The 14,915-nt window shown below is 45.7% G+C and overlaps 1 protein-coding gene across 3 annotated transcripts in view; it reads right to left on the bottom strand.

The window, feature by feature from the left end:
• LOC132390384 (heme transporter FLVCR2-like) overlaps positions 1–12,354 on the bottom strand; it is a 264,051-nt gene extending 251,697 nt beyond the window's left edge. The window contains exon 1 of one of the 3 annotated variants that reach the window (XM_059963006.1): positions 11,467–12,354. In XM_059963006.1, coding sequence (XP_059818989.1) covers positions 11,467–11,970 — 504 coding nt within the window. In that variant the 5' untranslated portion in view covers positions 11,971–12,354. The remainder of the gene's footprint in view (positions 1–11,466) is intronic. The other 2 variants (XM_059963011.1, XM_059963001.1) reach the window with 2 other exon arrangements.
• Between the last annotated feature and the right edge of the window lie 2,561 nt (positions 12,355–14,915).

Below are 14,915 nucleotides of genomic sequence, written 5' to 3'. Positions count from 1 at the left end.
GGCGAACCTGTTAAAAATGGACCAAGTGGAGAAAGGTGCACAGTCGCAGTTCACGATTGCTTGGGGTCTCCAAATATCTCGTAAGATGCGTCTCCCTCTCTTGTTTGTCAAACTTACTAGAAAAATAAGAGAGGAGGAAGATAATGCTACAGAGGCACAGGAGGCCTCCGTCAGCATGGTACAGCCAATTGTAGGCCTCTTGACTGAAGTGACTACTGATAGCTCACCCCAGGGAGTGGTAAAGGAGCTTGTGAATGTGCTTAGAACTGAGATGTCCTGATTGCTATCATCGGGAATGACCATCCCACATGCCAAAGCCGATAGGGTGTGTGACCCCTAATTAGATAGACTAAGCAGTGGGCTACTAGTGAATGGGGTCCCGTGAGAAGAGGAGCGACTGATATTATCTGTTATAACCATGGTGACGAGGGACACTTCAGACGGGAGTGCGGACGGGAAAGCTCTTGGGAGAGTGAGCCCCTAGGTATCCAAGTGGAGAGACCCAGTGAGGGAACAGCCTGGTGTCTCGGGAGGGTGGGGGGAGGAACATGCTCTTAGCAATACATCAAGGAACACGCTAAAGCAAAAAATCCTATTCCTGAAGGCTTAGTAGGCTAAGCTCCAGTGTATCGCTACAGATGGAGGGTATTTATGCTAGAACCATACTTGACACCGGCTCTCAGGTTACACTGCTGTACTGTTCTTTTTTACAACTGGTATTTGAGGCATTTACCATTGATGCCACTCGGTGCACTAGAGATCTGGGGTCTTAGTACAGATGACTACCTGTATGATAGTTACTTGTCATTGAAGCTGGAGTTTTCAGAGGCAGATGTGGAAGTAGCTGAGGTGCTTGATACATTATTGTTGGTTTGTCTGGACCCAGTTGGAAAGAGCAGTCTCAATTCTTGTGGTGAGAAATACTCCTATTGTGAGGAAGCTAGTGGGAGCCTCCAAGTAGGAAGTTGGAGAGACTCCCTTTGGGGACTCCCTGGGTACCTGGAGGTTGGAAGAGGAGGTTGATAGAGATGTTGAAGCTGAAGGATGTCTCTTCTATTGACAAGAAACTCCCCAATAATTGATGAAGAGATTCCCAACCCTGGTCATGCTGAGGCAGATGAAATGGGGGGAACAGGCAGGTTTGTGGTTAGAGTATGACTTGGCGGCGGGGGGGGGGGGGGGGAATTGAACTCTGAGGTAACTGGGGCATGCAAGTGAGCTTAGTCAAGTGACGAGGGAACCTGAGTTGTCGGGAGGGACAAGTAATGAGCAGGGAGGGGCTTTCCCAGGTAAACAGCAAAGAGCCCAGGGAGTGTCTGGAGCTGAAGAAGTAGGTGATGGTGTAAGGAGGTCCCAAAAAGTCAGGAGGCCCCAGACAGATTGGCTCATGTCACACCCAGGGAACAGAGTGTGGCACCTATCCCCTATCTCACTGCCATTTACACCTGGTTTAGACTTTGTGCTTTGTATGAAGAGGTGACAAATTATCTCAATGTCATGAGGGCATGACTAATTTTGATGGAGTGTAACACCCTGGGAAAGATTTCACTGCTACTGTAATGGTCTTTCTGTAGAAGCAGTGTTTGGGTTATGGTTAGGGTTAACGGGTATTTGTAATGTGAGCTGGGTCCTTTGTTTGGCGTGAGATGAAGAGGGAAGACGCTGGAGAGAAATGATCATAGGATCTCCAACATGCAGATTTGACTCCTTAATTATAATGTGCCCTCTTGGTTTCCTTTCTTTTCTTTATGAACCCGTTAGTTAAGATTCATAAACATAATTCCTTTAATCATATGCAGTGTGCTGTCTGTTGTTTCTTAGCACTGAGTTGTTAACAGGGTAGCAAATTACCTAGCATCCACACAAACTGGGGTTTGGGGTGGGAGAGTTGTCTCAATCTCAAGTGTTTGGTGGGACTGGAGTATGTATTCCCTAGATTTAAGCAGCCAAGAAAACCAGTGGGGTTTCACAAGAAATGCAAGAGAACACTTGAGAAGGAAATCAGGAGGGCTAAAAGAAAACACAAGGTTATAACCATATAACAATCACAGCACGGAAACAGGCCATCTTGGCCCTCCTAGTCCGTGCCGAACCCTTAATCTCACCTAGTCCCACCTACCCGCACTTAGCCCATAACCCTCCACTCCTTTCCTGTCCATATACCTATCCAATTTTACCTTAAATGACACAACTGAACTGGCCTCTACTACTTCTACATGAAGCTCATTCCACACAGCTATCACTCTTTGGGTAAAGAAATACCCCCTCATGTTTCCCTTAAACTTCTGCCCCCTAACTCTCAAATCATGTCCTCTAGTTTGAATCTCCCCTACTCTCAATGGAAACAGCCTGTTCACGTCAACTCTATCTATCCCTCTCAAAATTTTAAATACCTCGATCAAATCCCCCCTCAACCTTCTACGCTCCAATGAATAGGGACCTAACTTGTTCAACCTTTCTCTGTAACTTAATTGCTGAAACCCAGGTAACATCCTAGTAAATAGTCTCTGCACTCTCTCTAATTTATTGATATCTTTCCTATAATTCGGTGACCAGAACTGCACACAATATTCCATATTCGGCCTTACCAATGCCTTGTACAACTTTAGCATTACATCCCAACTTCTGTACTCAATGCTTTGATTTATAAAGGCCAGCGTTCCAAAAGCCCTCTTCACCACCCTATCTACATGAGACTCCACTTTCAGGGAACTATGCACAGTTATTCCTAGATCTCTCTGTTCCTCTGCATTCCTCAATGCCCTACCATTTACTCTGTATGTTCTATTTGGATTATTCCTGCCAAAATGTAGAACCTCACACTTCTCAGCATTAAACTCCATCTGCCAACGTTCAGCCCATTCTTCTAACCGGCATAAATCTCCCTGCAAGCTTTGAAAATCCACCTCATTATCCACAACACCTCCTACCTTAGTATCATCGGCATACTTACTAATCCAATTTACCACCCCATCATCCAGATCATTTATGTATATTACAAACAACATTGGGCCCAAAACAGATCCCTGAGGCACCCCGCTAGTCACTGGCCTCCATCCCGATAAACAATTATCCACCACTACTCTCTGGCATCTCCCATCTAGCCACTGTTGAATCCATTTTATTACTCCAGCATTAATACCTAACGACTGAACCTTCTTAACTAACCTTCCATGTGGAACTTTGTCAAAGGCTTTGCTGAAGTCCATATAGACTACATCCACTGCCTTACCCTCGTCAACATTCCTCGTAACTTCTTCAAAAAATTCAATAAGGTTTGTCAAACATGACCTTCCACGCACAAATCCATGCTGGCTACTTCTAATCAGATCCCGTCTATCCAGATAATTATAAATACTATCTCTAAGAATACTTTCCATTAATTTACCCACCACTGATGTCAAACTGACAGGTCTATAATTGCTAGGCTTCCTTCTAGAACCCTTTTTAAACAATGGAACCACATGAGCATACGCCAATCCTCCGGCACAATCCCCGTTTCTAATGACATATTAAAGATCTCCGTCAGAGCTCCTGCTATTTCTACACAAACTTCCCTCAAGGTCCTGGGGAATATCCTGTCAGGACCCAGAGATTTATCCACTTTTAAATTTCTTAAAAGCGCCAGTACCTCCACCTCTTTAATTGGCATAGGTTCCATAACTTCCTTACTTGTTTCCCACACCTTAGACAATTCAATATCCTTCTCCTTAGTGAATACCGAAGAGAAGAAATCATTCAAAATCTCTCCCATCTCCTTCGGTTCCACACATAGCTGACCACTCTGATTCTCTAAGGGGCCAATTTTATCCCTCACTATCCTCTTGCTTTTAATATAACTGTAGAAACCTTTCGGATTTACTTTCACCTTATTTGCCAAACCAACCTCGTATCTTCTTTTAGCTTTTCTAATCTCTTTCTTAAGATTCCTTTTACATTCTTGTTCTGCTCCAGCAGACAAGATGTAGGAGAATCCCAAGGGCTTCCACAAATTTTGTTCAGAGTAAGAGGATAGCAAGAGACAAAATTGGTCCATTGGAGCCAAAAGAGATGGGAAGTGTGGTAGAAGAGTCAACTGGGAATACAGATCCACAATTCTATGAAGGTAGTGTCACAGATAGATAGGTTCACAAAGAAAGCTTTTAGCACACTGGCCTTCATAAATCAAAGTACAGGAGTTGGGAAGTTGAGTTGAAATTGTACAAGATGTAAGTGAGGCATATTTTGGGGTACTATGTGCAGATTTGATCACCAACCTACAGGAAATAAGTAAAAAAAAGACCAAAAGTATACAGAGAAAATGACAAGGTATGTTGCCCAGACTTAGGGATGTGCGTATAGTGAAAGGTTGAAAGCTTGACTTTATTCCTGTGAATGTAGAAGATTTAGGGGAGTTTTGATGGAGATATACAAAATTATTAGGGGTATAAGGGTAAATGCAAGCAGGCTATTTCTGCTGAGACTTCTGGTCAAGATGGTGCTTGGGTACAATGCTCCTTCAGTCAACATCTTCTGGATAGATTATGAAGCCATATGTTTCACATATTTTATGTCTTTTACATTTGTTTTTCATCTTTGATGTGATTCTGGAACTGTCTGTGCCTGTGATTTGCTGTTTGGAGATTGTGTGGATGTTCCAGCACTTTGCAGTCTCAAAGGGGATTCCAGAAGGCAGAGGCAGCATTCACAAATCACATGGCAAGCAGGCTGCGGGACAGAGTGGGAGCAGATATTTGACTCCATTTCGCCAATTAAAACTTCCTTTATTCACCGATTAAACCAACCAGAGGCAAATGCAGAAGGTGAGTGTCAGCTGCCTGCCTTTTGATCGCTCAGCTACCGGAGAGGGGAAAACCTGTCACTGTACCCAGAGAATGTTACCCAGTTTTCGGCATTTTGGATATGGACTTGGACAACAGAATTGTTTCCAGTCTTGTTTTTTTTTAATATTCTGTTTTTTTTCTCCCAATCTTTCTTGGATTTTTTTGTGCAGGAGGAGGAATTTGGGGATTGTTGATTGTGCTGCCTTTCTTGGTTTCATGGCTACCCGGAAAAGAAGAAATTCAGTTGTATACTTTGATAATAAATGAAGCTTTGAAGAGTGAAAGGTGAAATGTTTAAGGGAAACACGAGGGGGTATTTCTTCAGTCAGAGGGTAGTAAGACTGTGGAATGAGCTTCCAGTGCAAGTGATGGATGTGGGGTTGATTTCAACATTTAAGAGAAAGTTGGATAGGTACATGGACAGTAGGGGCATGGAGGGCCCCGCAGGTGCAGGTCAATAGAACAGATTAATGATTCAGCATCAACTAAATAGTTCAAAGATCTGTTTCTGTGCTGTAATTTTCTGTTTCATAAAGCACTGAAGCATTAGTCACACCTCAGCTAGACTGCTGCAGGTAGTTCCGGTCAGCTCCTGGGAGGACGTGATAGCACTAGAGCAGGTATAGAGTTCACCATGGTGTTGCCTGGTTTGGAAAATTTCAAATAATAGAAAAAAAACTGGTGAGGCTCAGCCTCTTATTCCCTAGAGCAGAGGAGGTTAAGAAGTTCATTAGCAAGGTGCATAAAATTATGAGTGGTGCAGAAAAGGGGTAACAATTTCTGCAATCTACCTTATCAGAAGTGGGGGAAAAAACAGCACTTAAGGCAGAGATGAGAGATTTAAAGGGGGACCTTGTTTTCCTGACCAGATATTGGCGAGTAACTGGGATACATTGTTGGAGCCTGGTGCAGAGTCAGTGACAACATTTAGGAGGGGTCTACATGAGAACTAGAATTGCCTGGGCATTGATACCAACAACATAGGTAGAAAAATGGAGGAGGTCCAAAAGCAGAATACAAGGAATTAGGAAGGAGGTTAAGTAGTAAGATCTCAGGGGTAGTAATCTCAGGATTGCAGATTGTACATGACAGTGAGGACAGAAATAGAATGAGGTGGCAGATAAAAGCATAGCAGAAGAATTGGAGCAGAGGGAAGGGATCAGATTTCTGGATCATCAGGACCTCTTCTGGGGTAGGTGTGACTTGTACAAAAGAAATGGGTTGCACTTGAATCTGAGCGGGACCAATATCCTCACGGGCAGGTTTGCTAGAGCTGTTGAGAGTGGTTTAAACTAATATGGCAGGGGGATGGGAACAGGTACGATAGAGCTGAGGATGAGTGAGCAGGTTTACAAGTAGTTGATGGGTGCAATAACAATGTAAGAAAGGACAAGCCAATGGTTGGGTTCAAATGCAGACAGAGTAAAGAGTTAAATTGTACCACAGAGCCAAAATTCAAAACGGGAAAGAATGCAGGATTGAAGGTGCTGTATTTAAATGCATGTAGTATTCAGAATAAGGTGGATTAACTCATGGCGCATTTAGATTGGTGGGTATGACATTGTACCAACCCATCTCTTTTGCATGAATATTGACTTCTCTAACTTCCGTTAATGCCCCTCCTCCTCTTCTTACCCCATCCCTGATATATTTAGTTTCCCCCCCCCCTTTTTTCTCTCTCTTTGCCCATCACTCTGCCTGTTCTCCATCTCCCTTTGGTGCTCCCCTCCCCCTTTCTTTCTCCCTAGGCCTCCTGTCCCATGATCCTTTCCCTTCTCCAGCTCTGTATCACTTTTGCCAATCACCTTTCCAGCTCTCAGCTTTACCCCACCCCCTCTGGTCTTCTCTTATCATTTCGCATTTCCCCCTCCCCCTCCTACTTTCAAATCTCTTACTATCTTTCCTTTCAGTTAGTCCTGACGCCGGGTCTCAGCCTGAAACATTGACAGTGCTTCTTCCTATAGATGCTGCCTGGTCTGCTGCGTTCCCCCCACCAGCATTCATCTGTGTCTTTTGTATGACACTGAGCTGTGGCTGAAAGGTGGTAATAGTTGGAAGCTTAATATCAAAGGATATATTTTTAATTGAAAGGACAAGCAGAAAGGCATGTGGCCCTGTTGGTAAGAGGTGGGAATTATATCTTTAGAAAGAGGTGACAGATGGTCAGAGAATGTCAAAACTTTGTGGATGGAGTTGAGAAATTGCAAGGGTTAAAAACATTATGGGAGTCACACGTGTGTGCATGTGTGCACCCTAAACTCCTGGTGGAGTTGTCGGGGTGCTGTCACGACAAGCTTTTTGGACCAATCTTTTTGATGATTGCTCATTGTATGCCATGTCTTGGACATCTGAAACCTGGCGGAGTCCATCCCTCTCCAGGTTTTCTTTTTTTTTTAATGAGGTCGAGTTGCTAGCTCAACACTCAACCCAGGTACGGATGGAGAACGTGCAAGGGAGCCAGCTGGATTCAAACTCGGGACCTCTTGCCCCAAAGTCCAGCGCTAATGCCATTATGCCATCAGCCGGAGTCATATATAGGCCTCCAAATAGGTGCCAAGATATGTGGTTGAAATTGCAAAAGGAGCTGGAAAGGTCATATAATAAGTCTAAGGACACAATTGTAAAGGGGAACTTCAATATGCAAGGGAATTGAGAAACAGGTTGGAGATGGATCCCAAGAGAGAATTTGTTGAATGCCTAAGAGGTGGCTTTTTAGAGCAGCTTGTGCTTGAGCCTATTCAGGGAAAGGCCTTCTCAGATTGGGTGCGGTGTAATAATCCAGATCTTTGTAGGGAACTTAATGTAGAGGAACCCTTAGGAAGTAGTGATCATAATATGATTGAATTCCTACTGCAATTTAAGAAGGAGAAGCTTAAGTCAGATGTATCAGTATCACAATGGAATAAAATGTATTACAGAGGCATGAGAGAGACACTTGCCCAGGTGGATTGGAGGGGGATACTGGTGGGGATGGTGGCAACTTTAGGTGGCTAAAGTTTCTGGGGCTAGTTCACAACGCACAAGATAGACATGTCCCATAGAATAAGTTCTCAAATGGCATGGGTAGGCAACCGTGGTTGACAAAGAAAGTTAAGGACTGCATAAGTGCCAAGGAAAGGGCACATAAGGTAGCAAAAGGGAGTATGAAGTTGGATAATTGGGAAGTTTTCCAACAAAATTCAACTAAAAAGCGAAGATGGGAAAAGATGAAATATGAGGGCAAACTAGCCAACAATATAAAGCAACATATTAAGTTTTCTCAGTTATATAAAGAGTAAAGGGAGATGAGAGTAGATACTGGACTACTGGAAAATGATCCTGGTGATGTAGTAATGAGGGACAAAGAAGTGGCAGGTTGCATCAGTCTTCACTGTGGAAGATACTAGCAGCATGCCAGGGGTATGTGAGTTTCAGGAAGCAGGAGTGAATGTCATTGCTATTACAAAGGGAAAAGTGCTAGGCAAACTCAAAGGTCTTAAGGTGGATAAGTCACCTGGACCAGATGGACTACATCCCAGAGTCTGAAAGAGGTTGTTGAAGAGATAGCAGATGCATTTGTTATGATCTTTTAAGAATTACTTGATTCTGGTATGATTCTGGAGGACAGGAAAATTGCAAATGTCACACCACTTTTTAGGAAGTGAAGAAGGCAAAAGAAAGAAAATTATAAGCCAGTTAGCCTAACCTCAGTGGTTGGGTAAGTGTTGGAATCCATTACTAAGGATGAAGTTTTAGGTCATTGGAGACCAATGATAAAATAAATTCAGAAACAAGAGAAAAATCTGCAGATGCTGGAAATCCAAGCAACACACACAAAATGCTGGAAACATCGACTGTTAAGTCCTACCAAAGGGTCTTAGCCCAAAACATCAACTGTACTTTTTTTTCTATAGATGCTCCTGGCCTGCTAAGTTCCTCCAGCATTTTGTTTATGTTGTTTGGATTTACAGCATCTGCAGATTTTCTCTTGTTTGTGATTGGATTACCAAACTGCGAAGTCTCTTCCAGGGATGCCTACCCTGAAGAAGTTTAGATTTTCCTTTCTGTCTTGCTGAAGGGTTTTCACCCAAAACTTCAACTGTACTTTTTTTCTATACATACTGCCTCATCTGCTGAGTTCCTCCAGGATTTTGTGTATTGCTTAGATAAAATAAGTCAGCATGGTTTCTGTAAAGGGAAATCTTGCCTGAAAATCTGTTGAGAGTTCTTCGAGGAAGTAACAGCATGGTGGTCGAAGGAGAGGCAGTGGATGTCATTTACTTGGATTTTCAGAATGAGTTTGATAAGGTGCCACATATGAGGCTGCTTAATAAAATAAAATCCTACGACACTACAGTAAAAATGCTGGCATGGATAGATGAATGGCTGACAGGCAGGAGGCAATGAGTGGAAATAAAGGGGGCTTTTTCTGGTTGCCTGTCAATGATTTAGATAATAGAATTAATGGCTTTGTGGCAAAGTTCCCTATCTGCCTATGAAATATGGGCGTGTACAGGTTTCCCCTGCAATCCGAAGGCAGAGCGTTCCTATGAAACTGTTTGTAAACCGAAATGTTGTAAAGCGAAGAAGCAATTACCATTAATTTATATGGGAAAAATTTTTGAGCATTCCCAGACCCATAAAAAAACCTACCAAATCAAAGCACATAACACACAAAACCTAAAATAACACAAACATATAGGAAAAGCAGGAAAGATATGATAAATTTGCACCCTATATAAAGTAGAAATATTGTAGGTACGGTGTAGTTTCACTTATCAAACTTGGGAAGGCAGTGAGCCAAAATCAATTTGGGGATTTAAAAAAATTGGCATGTACACGCATGTGCAAACAACTGCCCATGCAAGCTTCACGGTCATTGTAGTCTTTCTCGGGGTAAATACAAGTATAAGGTGGGCGTCTTTTTATTGTAAAAGTGAAAATCCCCTTTGGTTAGCGAAAACAGGTACTCATGTAAGTCTTTCGTAACAGCGAGTTGTCGTAAAGCGAACGTTCGAAAAGCGAGGCCACCTGTATTCCCAGATTCATTTGTTCTACCACACTCCTTAGTGCCTTTGCATACACTATGTAAGACCTACACTGGTTTGGTCTACCAAAGTGCAACACATCACACTTGCCTGCATTAAATTCCATCTGCCATTTTTCAGCCCATTGTTTCAGATGGTCCTGATCAAGCTGCAAGCCATGATAGCCTTGTTCACTGTATCCTACATTTGCCAGTATTTGGCCTATTAAATTCTTAATATTTTTCCCAGTGGGCTTAAGATGGATAATAAATCAGCCATGATGGAATGCCAGAGAACACTCAATGGGCCTATGTCTTATGATCCATGTACCTGTTCAACTTCCTTTTATAAGTTGTTATTTTACCTGATTACTTCCTCTAGCAGCTGATTCAACATAGTTACCACCCTTCAAGTAAAAAAAAGTTGTCTCTCAGTTTCTTTTTAAATTTTTTCCCCCTTTGCTTAAATCTTGATGCTGGGAAATCAACTGAGTGTATTCCTCCCTACCCATGCCCCTCATAATTTTATAAAACTTTCCATTCAATCACCTCTTGGTCTCCTATGCTTTAAAGAATTAAGTCTCAGCCTGTCTAACCTTTCCTATAACTGATCTCAAATCCTGGCAATATCCTTATAAATCTCCTTACGAATCTCAGTGTTGTATACTGTATACATACTTTGATAACAAATGTACTTTGAACCTTCTTTGTGCCCTTTCCAACTTAATAACAATGTTTCCTGTAGCAGGGTGACTAAAACCGAACGAAACACTCCCAGTGCAGCCTCATCGCCATCTTGTAAACTGCACCACAACCTCTCAGCCTTTATACTCAAATGACCTGACTTATACAAAAAGCTTTCTTCACCACCTTGCTTACCTGTGACTCCACTTTCAGGCTCCATTTACTTCTACTGCTAGGTGTGTGCTCTGCAACAACCTGCAGGATCCTATCATTTACTGTGAAAGTCCTACCTAGATTTGACTTTCTAAAATGCAACATCTCACACTTAACTGAATTCAACTCCATTTCTCCTTTCTTGGCATACTTACTCAGCTGATAAAGATCACCACTGTAATTTTTGATAACTTTCATTATCCACTACAGTACCAACCACAAGGCACATCACAAGTTATGTGTACAGTGAACCTTAGAACATTATATCCACGCACCCACCATTAGGCCGCCAATACACATCTCAGGATATGTGTACACACCCAGCCCCTGCAACCTGCATGCTGATTATCATGTATTACCTCTGAACACATGAACGTGCAACCTGCTTGCACAACCCTGCACACCCATAGAATCTCCTGCACATGTCCTCCCCCCCACACACACGTGCATCTGTACACTCCCCACACCCATACTAGTAGGCCCACCCCCCCACATATTTCCACAACTCCTCCCAAACACAATAGTACACCTCCTGTACAACACACACCACCTCCATCCCCACATACAAACTGTACACCGACCAGATCTGTACACCCCCACACAATTGTACACTAACACCTCTACACTATACACCTCACCACTGTCTCCGTCCCTGCATTCCTGTACACTTGAATAACCCCCACACACCTCCGCTCAGCCACACGCTTGCTCAGCTTCCCACACCCCTGTACAACCCCTCACCTGGTTGCCGAAGACGGCGATGGAGCAGGCGGTGGAGACTTCTTTGGAACCGAACCAAACGGAGGCGATCCGGGACGGCATGCCGAGGATGAAGACCTGCGCGACTCCGCAGATGGTCTGAGCCAGGAAGGTGACGCCGAAGAGGTCGGGCCGCACGCTGGCGATCTTGATCCAGGCGCCGCAGCAGTTGAGGCCGGAGCCGCAGAGCGCGATCACCCGCAGCCCTTTTTTGTCGAGCAGCCAGGTGACGGGGAAGATGGTGGGGATGTAAGCCACGAAATAGATCATGGCGAGCCAGTCGATGGTAAAGGAGGAGACGCTGTAGTATTTCATGAAGATGTTGTTGATGATGCCGTACTGGATCCATTGGAAGGCGTTACATAGCGAGTAGCAGCTGAAAAGCCCGACGATCACCCAGCGCCGCCGGTACAGCCGCGTGTTCAACCCCGGCTTCAGCCCGATCGGTACCTCGGTGTCCAACCGCACAGCCTTCGGCTCCAGCATAGCTGCGGCAGGACCTCAGATACCAGACCCTCTGACCCTCAAATACCCGGTGCGGCACTCCGTCTCCGGACACTCACCCCGCACCTCCCCTATCTCCTGACGATCTGGACCGTACTGGACCCCGGCCCGGACTCTCCCTCTCCTGACGATCTGGACCGTACTGGACCCCGGCCCGGACTCTCCCTCTCCTGACGATCTGGACCGTACTGGACCCCGGCCCGGACTCTCCCTCTCCTGACGATCTGGACCGTACTGGACCCCGGCCCGGACTCTCCCTCTCCTGACGATCTGGACCGTACTGGACCCCGGCCCGGACTCTCCCTCTCCTGACGATCTGGACCGTACTGGACCCCGGCCCGGACTCTCCCTCTCCTGACGATCTGGACCGTACTGGACCCCGACCCGGACTCTCCCTCTCCTGACGATCTGGACCGTACTGGACCCCGGCCCGGACTCTCCCTCTCCTGACGATCTGGACCGTACTGGACCCCGGCCCGGACTCTCCCTCTCCTGACGATCTGGACCGTACTGGACCCCGGCCCGGACTCTCCCTCTCCTGACGATCTGGACCGTACTGGACCCCGACCCGGACTCTCCCTCTCCCTCTCCTGACGATCTGGACCGTACTGGACCCCGGCCCGGACTCTCCCTCTCCTGACGATCGGACCGTACTGGACCCCGGCCCGGACTCTCCCTCTCCTGACGATCTGGACCGTACTGGACCCCGACCCGGACTCTCCCTCTCCCTCTCCTGACGATCTGGACCGTACTGGACCCCGGCCCGGACTCTCCCTCTCCTGACGATCGGACCCGACTGGACCCCGACCCGGACTCTCCCTCTCCCTCTCCTGACGATCTGGACCGTACTGGACCCCGGCCCGGACTCTCCCTCTCCCTCTCCTGACGATCGGACCGTACTGGACCCCGACCCGGACTCTCCCTCTCCCTCTCCTGACGATCGGACCCGACTGGACCCCGGCCCGGACTCTCCCTCTCCTGACGATCGGACCCGACTGGACCCCGGCCCGGACTGAACCGCTGCCCCCGAAGCTCGGACCGTACTGGAGTCTCGCCTCGGATCGGATCGGATCGGATCGGATCGGATCGCCGCCTCAACACTCGGAGCTCGAGCCGCCCTACCACCTATCCTCGCGGCCGACCGCCCACTCGCGGTTATAACCGCCTCCCGCCCCGCCCCGCCCCGCCCAGCCCACGCGTGTCTCCGCCTGCACGTTGAGTGTCAGACGCGTCCCGCGTGTGCGCCATGTTGAGGGGGTCAGTGCCGGAGTGTCTCGCAATGTCAGGGCGGGCAGGTTTGGCGACGATTCCTCGGTATTTGGAAGCTTTCCGCTGTAGTGCCGCTCTCGTCAGGTCAGAAACCACAACATCCTCCCCACGAAACTATCCATCAACACACCCTGCCTCCACTCCGAAATCTTCTCTCTCCATCGACCCCTCCCCAACATTTCACCATTCCTTTCCTCCACAAACCCTCCCCTTCAACGACCCATTTCAAAATAATTCCCTGTATTCTCCCCCTTCCTACCCCAGCCACTTCGCTACACTCCAATTCTCTCCCATTTCAAAATGCCTTCATGTTTTTGCCATCCTCATCTCCAATTGCTTGTACATACCCATTCGACCCATCACGTTCTACCTCCCCTTCCCCATATCACACTTTCTATCGACCCACCTCCATTAAACTCTTCCCCATCTTACCTTCAAGATTGCTTAATGTCAATTCCAGTACACAAATGTAAAGAGAACAGAATAATTGTTACTCCAGATCCAATGCAGCACAGAAAACACAGAAGATAAATAATGCAATAATAATAATAAACGCACAATAAATATAAATGCATAAAATAGCTATGTACATGGGTTGATTATATGTTCAAAAAGTACATAAGTCATTATGATGAATATGAAAGTAAGCTCGTCAATAATATTAAAGAGGATACCAAAAGTTTCTTCAGATACATAAAGTGTAAAAGAGAGGCAAGAGTGGATATTGCACTGCTGGAAAATGATGCTGGAGTGGTAGTAATGGAGGACAATGGAATAGCAGATGAGATGAATAAATATTTTGCATCAGTCTTCACCTTTGAATACACAACCAGTATAATGGAAGTTCCATGTGTGGGGTGGGGGGGGGGGGGCATTAAGTGTGTGAAGCTACCATAACTAGAAAGAAGGTTCTTGAGAAACTGGAAGGTCTGAAAGTAGCTAACTTATCTGGACCAGATGCTGTACACCCCATGAGTTCTGAAAGGTATGGCTGAAGAGGTTGTGGAGGCATTAGTAACCATTAGACTCTGGAATGGTTCCAGAAGTCTTGAAAATTGCAAATGTCTCTCCACTCTTCAAGAAGGGAGAGAGGCAGAACAAAGGAAACCATAGGCCTGTTAATGTGGCCTCAGTGGTTGGGAAGATGTTGAAGTCAATTATTAAGGATGAGATTTCAGGGTTCTAGGAGACACATGATAAAGTATAACCATATAACAATCACAGCACGGAAACAGGCCATCTCGGCCCTCCTAGTCCGTGCCGAACTCTTAATCTCACCTAGTCCCACCTACCCGCACTCAGCCCATAACCCTCCACTCCTTTCCTGTCCATATACCTATCCAATTTTACCTTAAATGACACAACTGAACTGGCCTCTACTACTTCTACAGGAAGCTCATTCCACACAGCTATCACTCTCTGAGTAAAAGTAGGCTGTGGTTCATCAGTTGAAGTGTCTCAGCCCAAAACATTGACTATTTTTTTCCATAGATGCTACCTGGCCTGTTGCATTCCTCCAGCATTTTATGTGTGTTGCCAGTGACTAGTGATGTTCCACTTGAGTTAGTGTAGGGACCAGTTCTTTTTATGTTATATGTCAATGAGTTGGAGGATGGAATTGATGGCATTGTTGAAAAGTTTTCAGATAGGTGGAGGGG

This window comes from Hypanus sabinus, chromosome 2, assembly GCF_030144855.1.
Source record: "Hypanus sabinus isolate sHypSab1 chromosome 2, sHypSab1.hap1, whole genome shotgun sequence".
NCBI classification, from domain to species: domain Eukaryota; kingdom Metazoa; phylum Chordata; class Chondrichthyes; order Myliobatiformes; family Dasyatidae; genus Hypanus; species Hypanus sabinus.
This window is presented reverse-complemented; position numbering and strand designations above follow the sequence as displayed.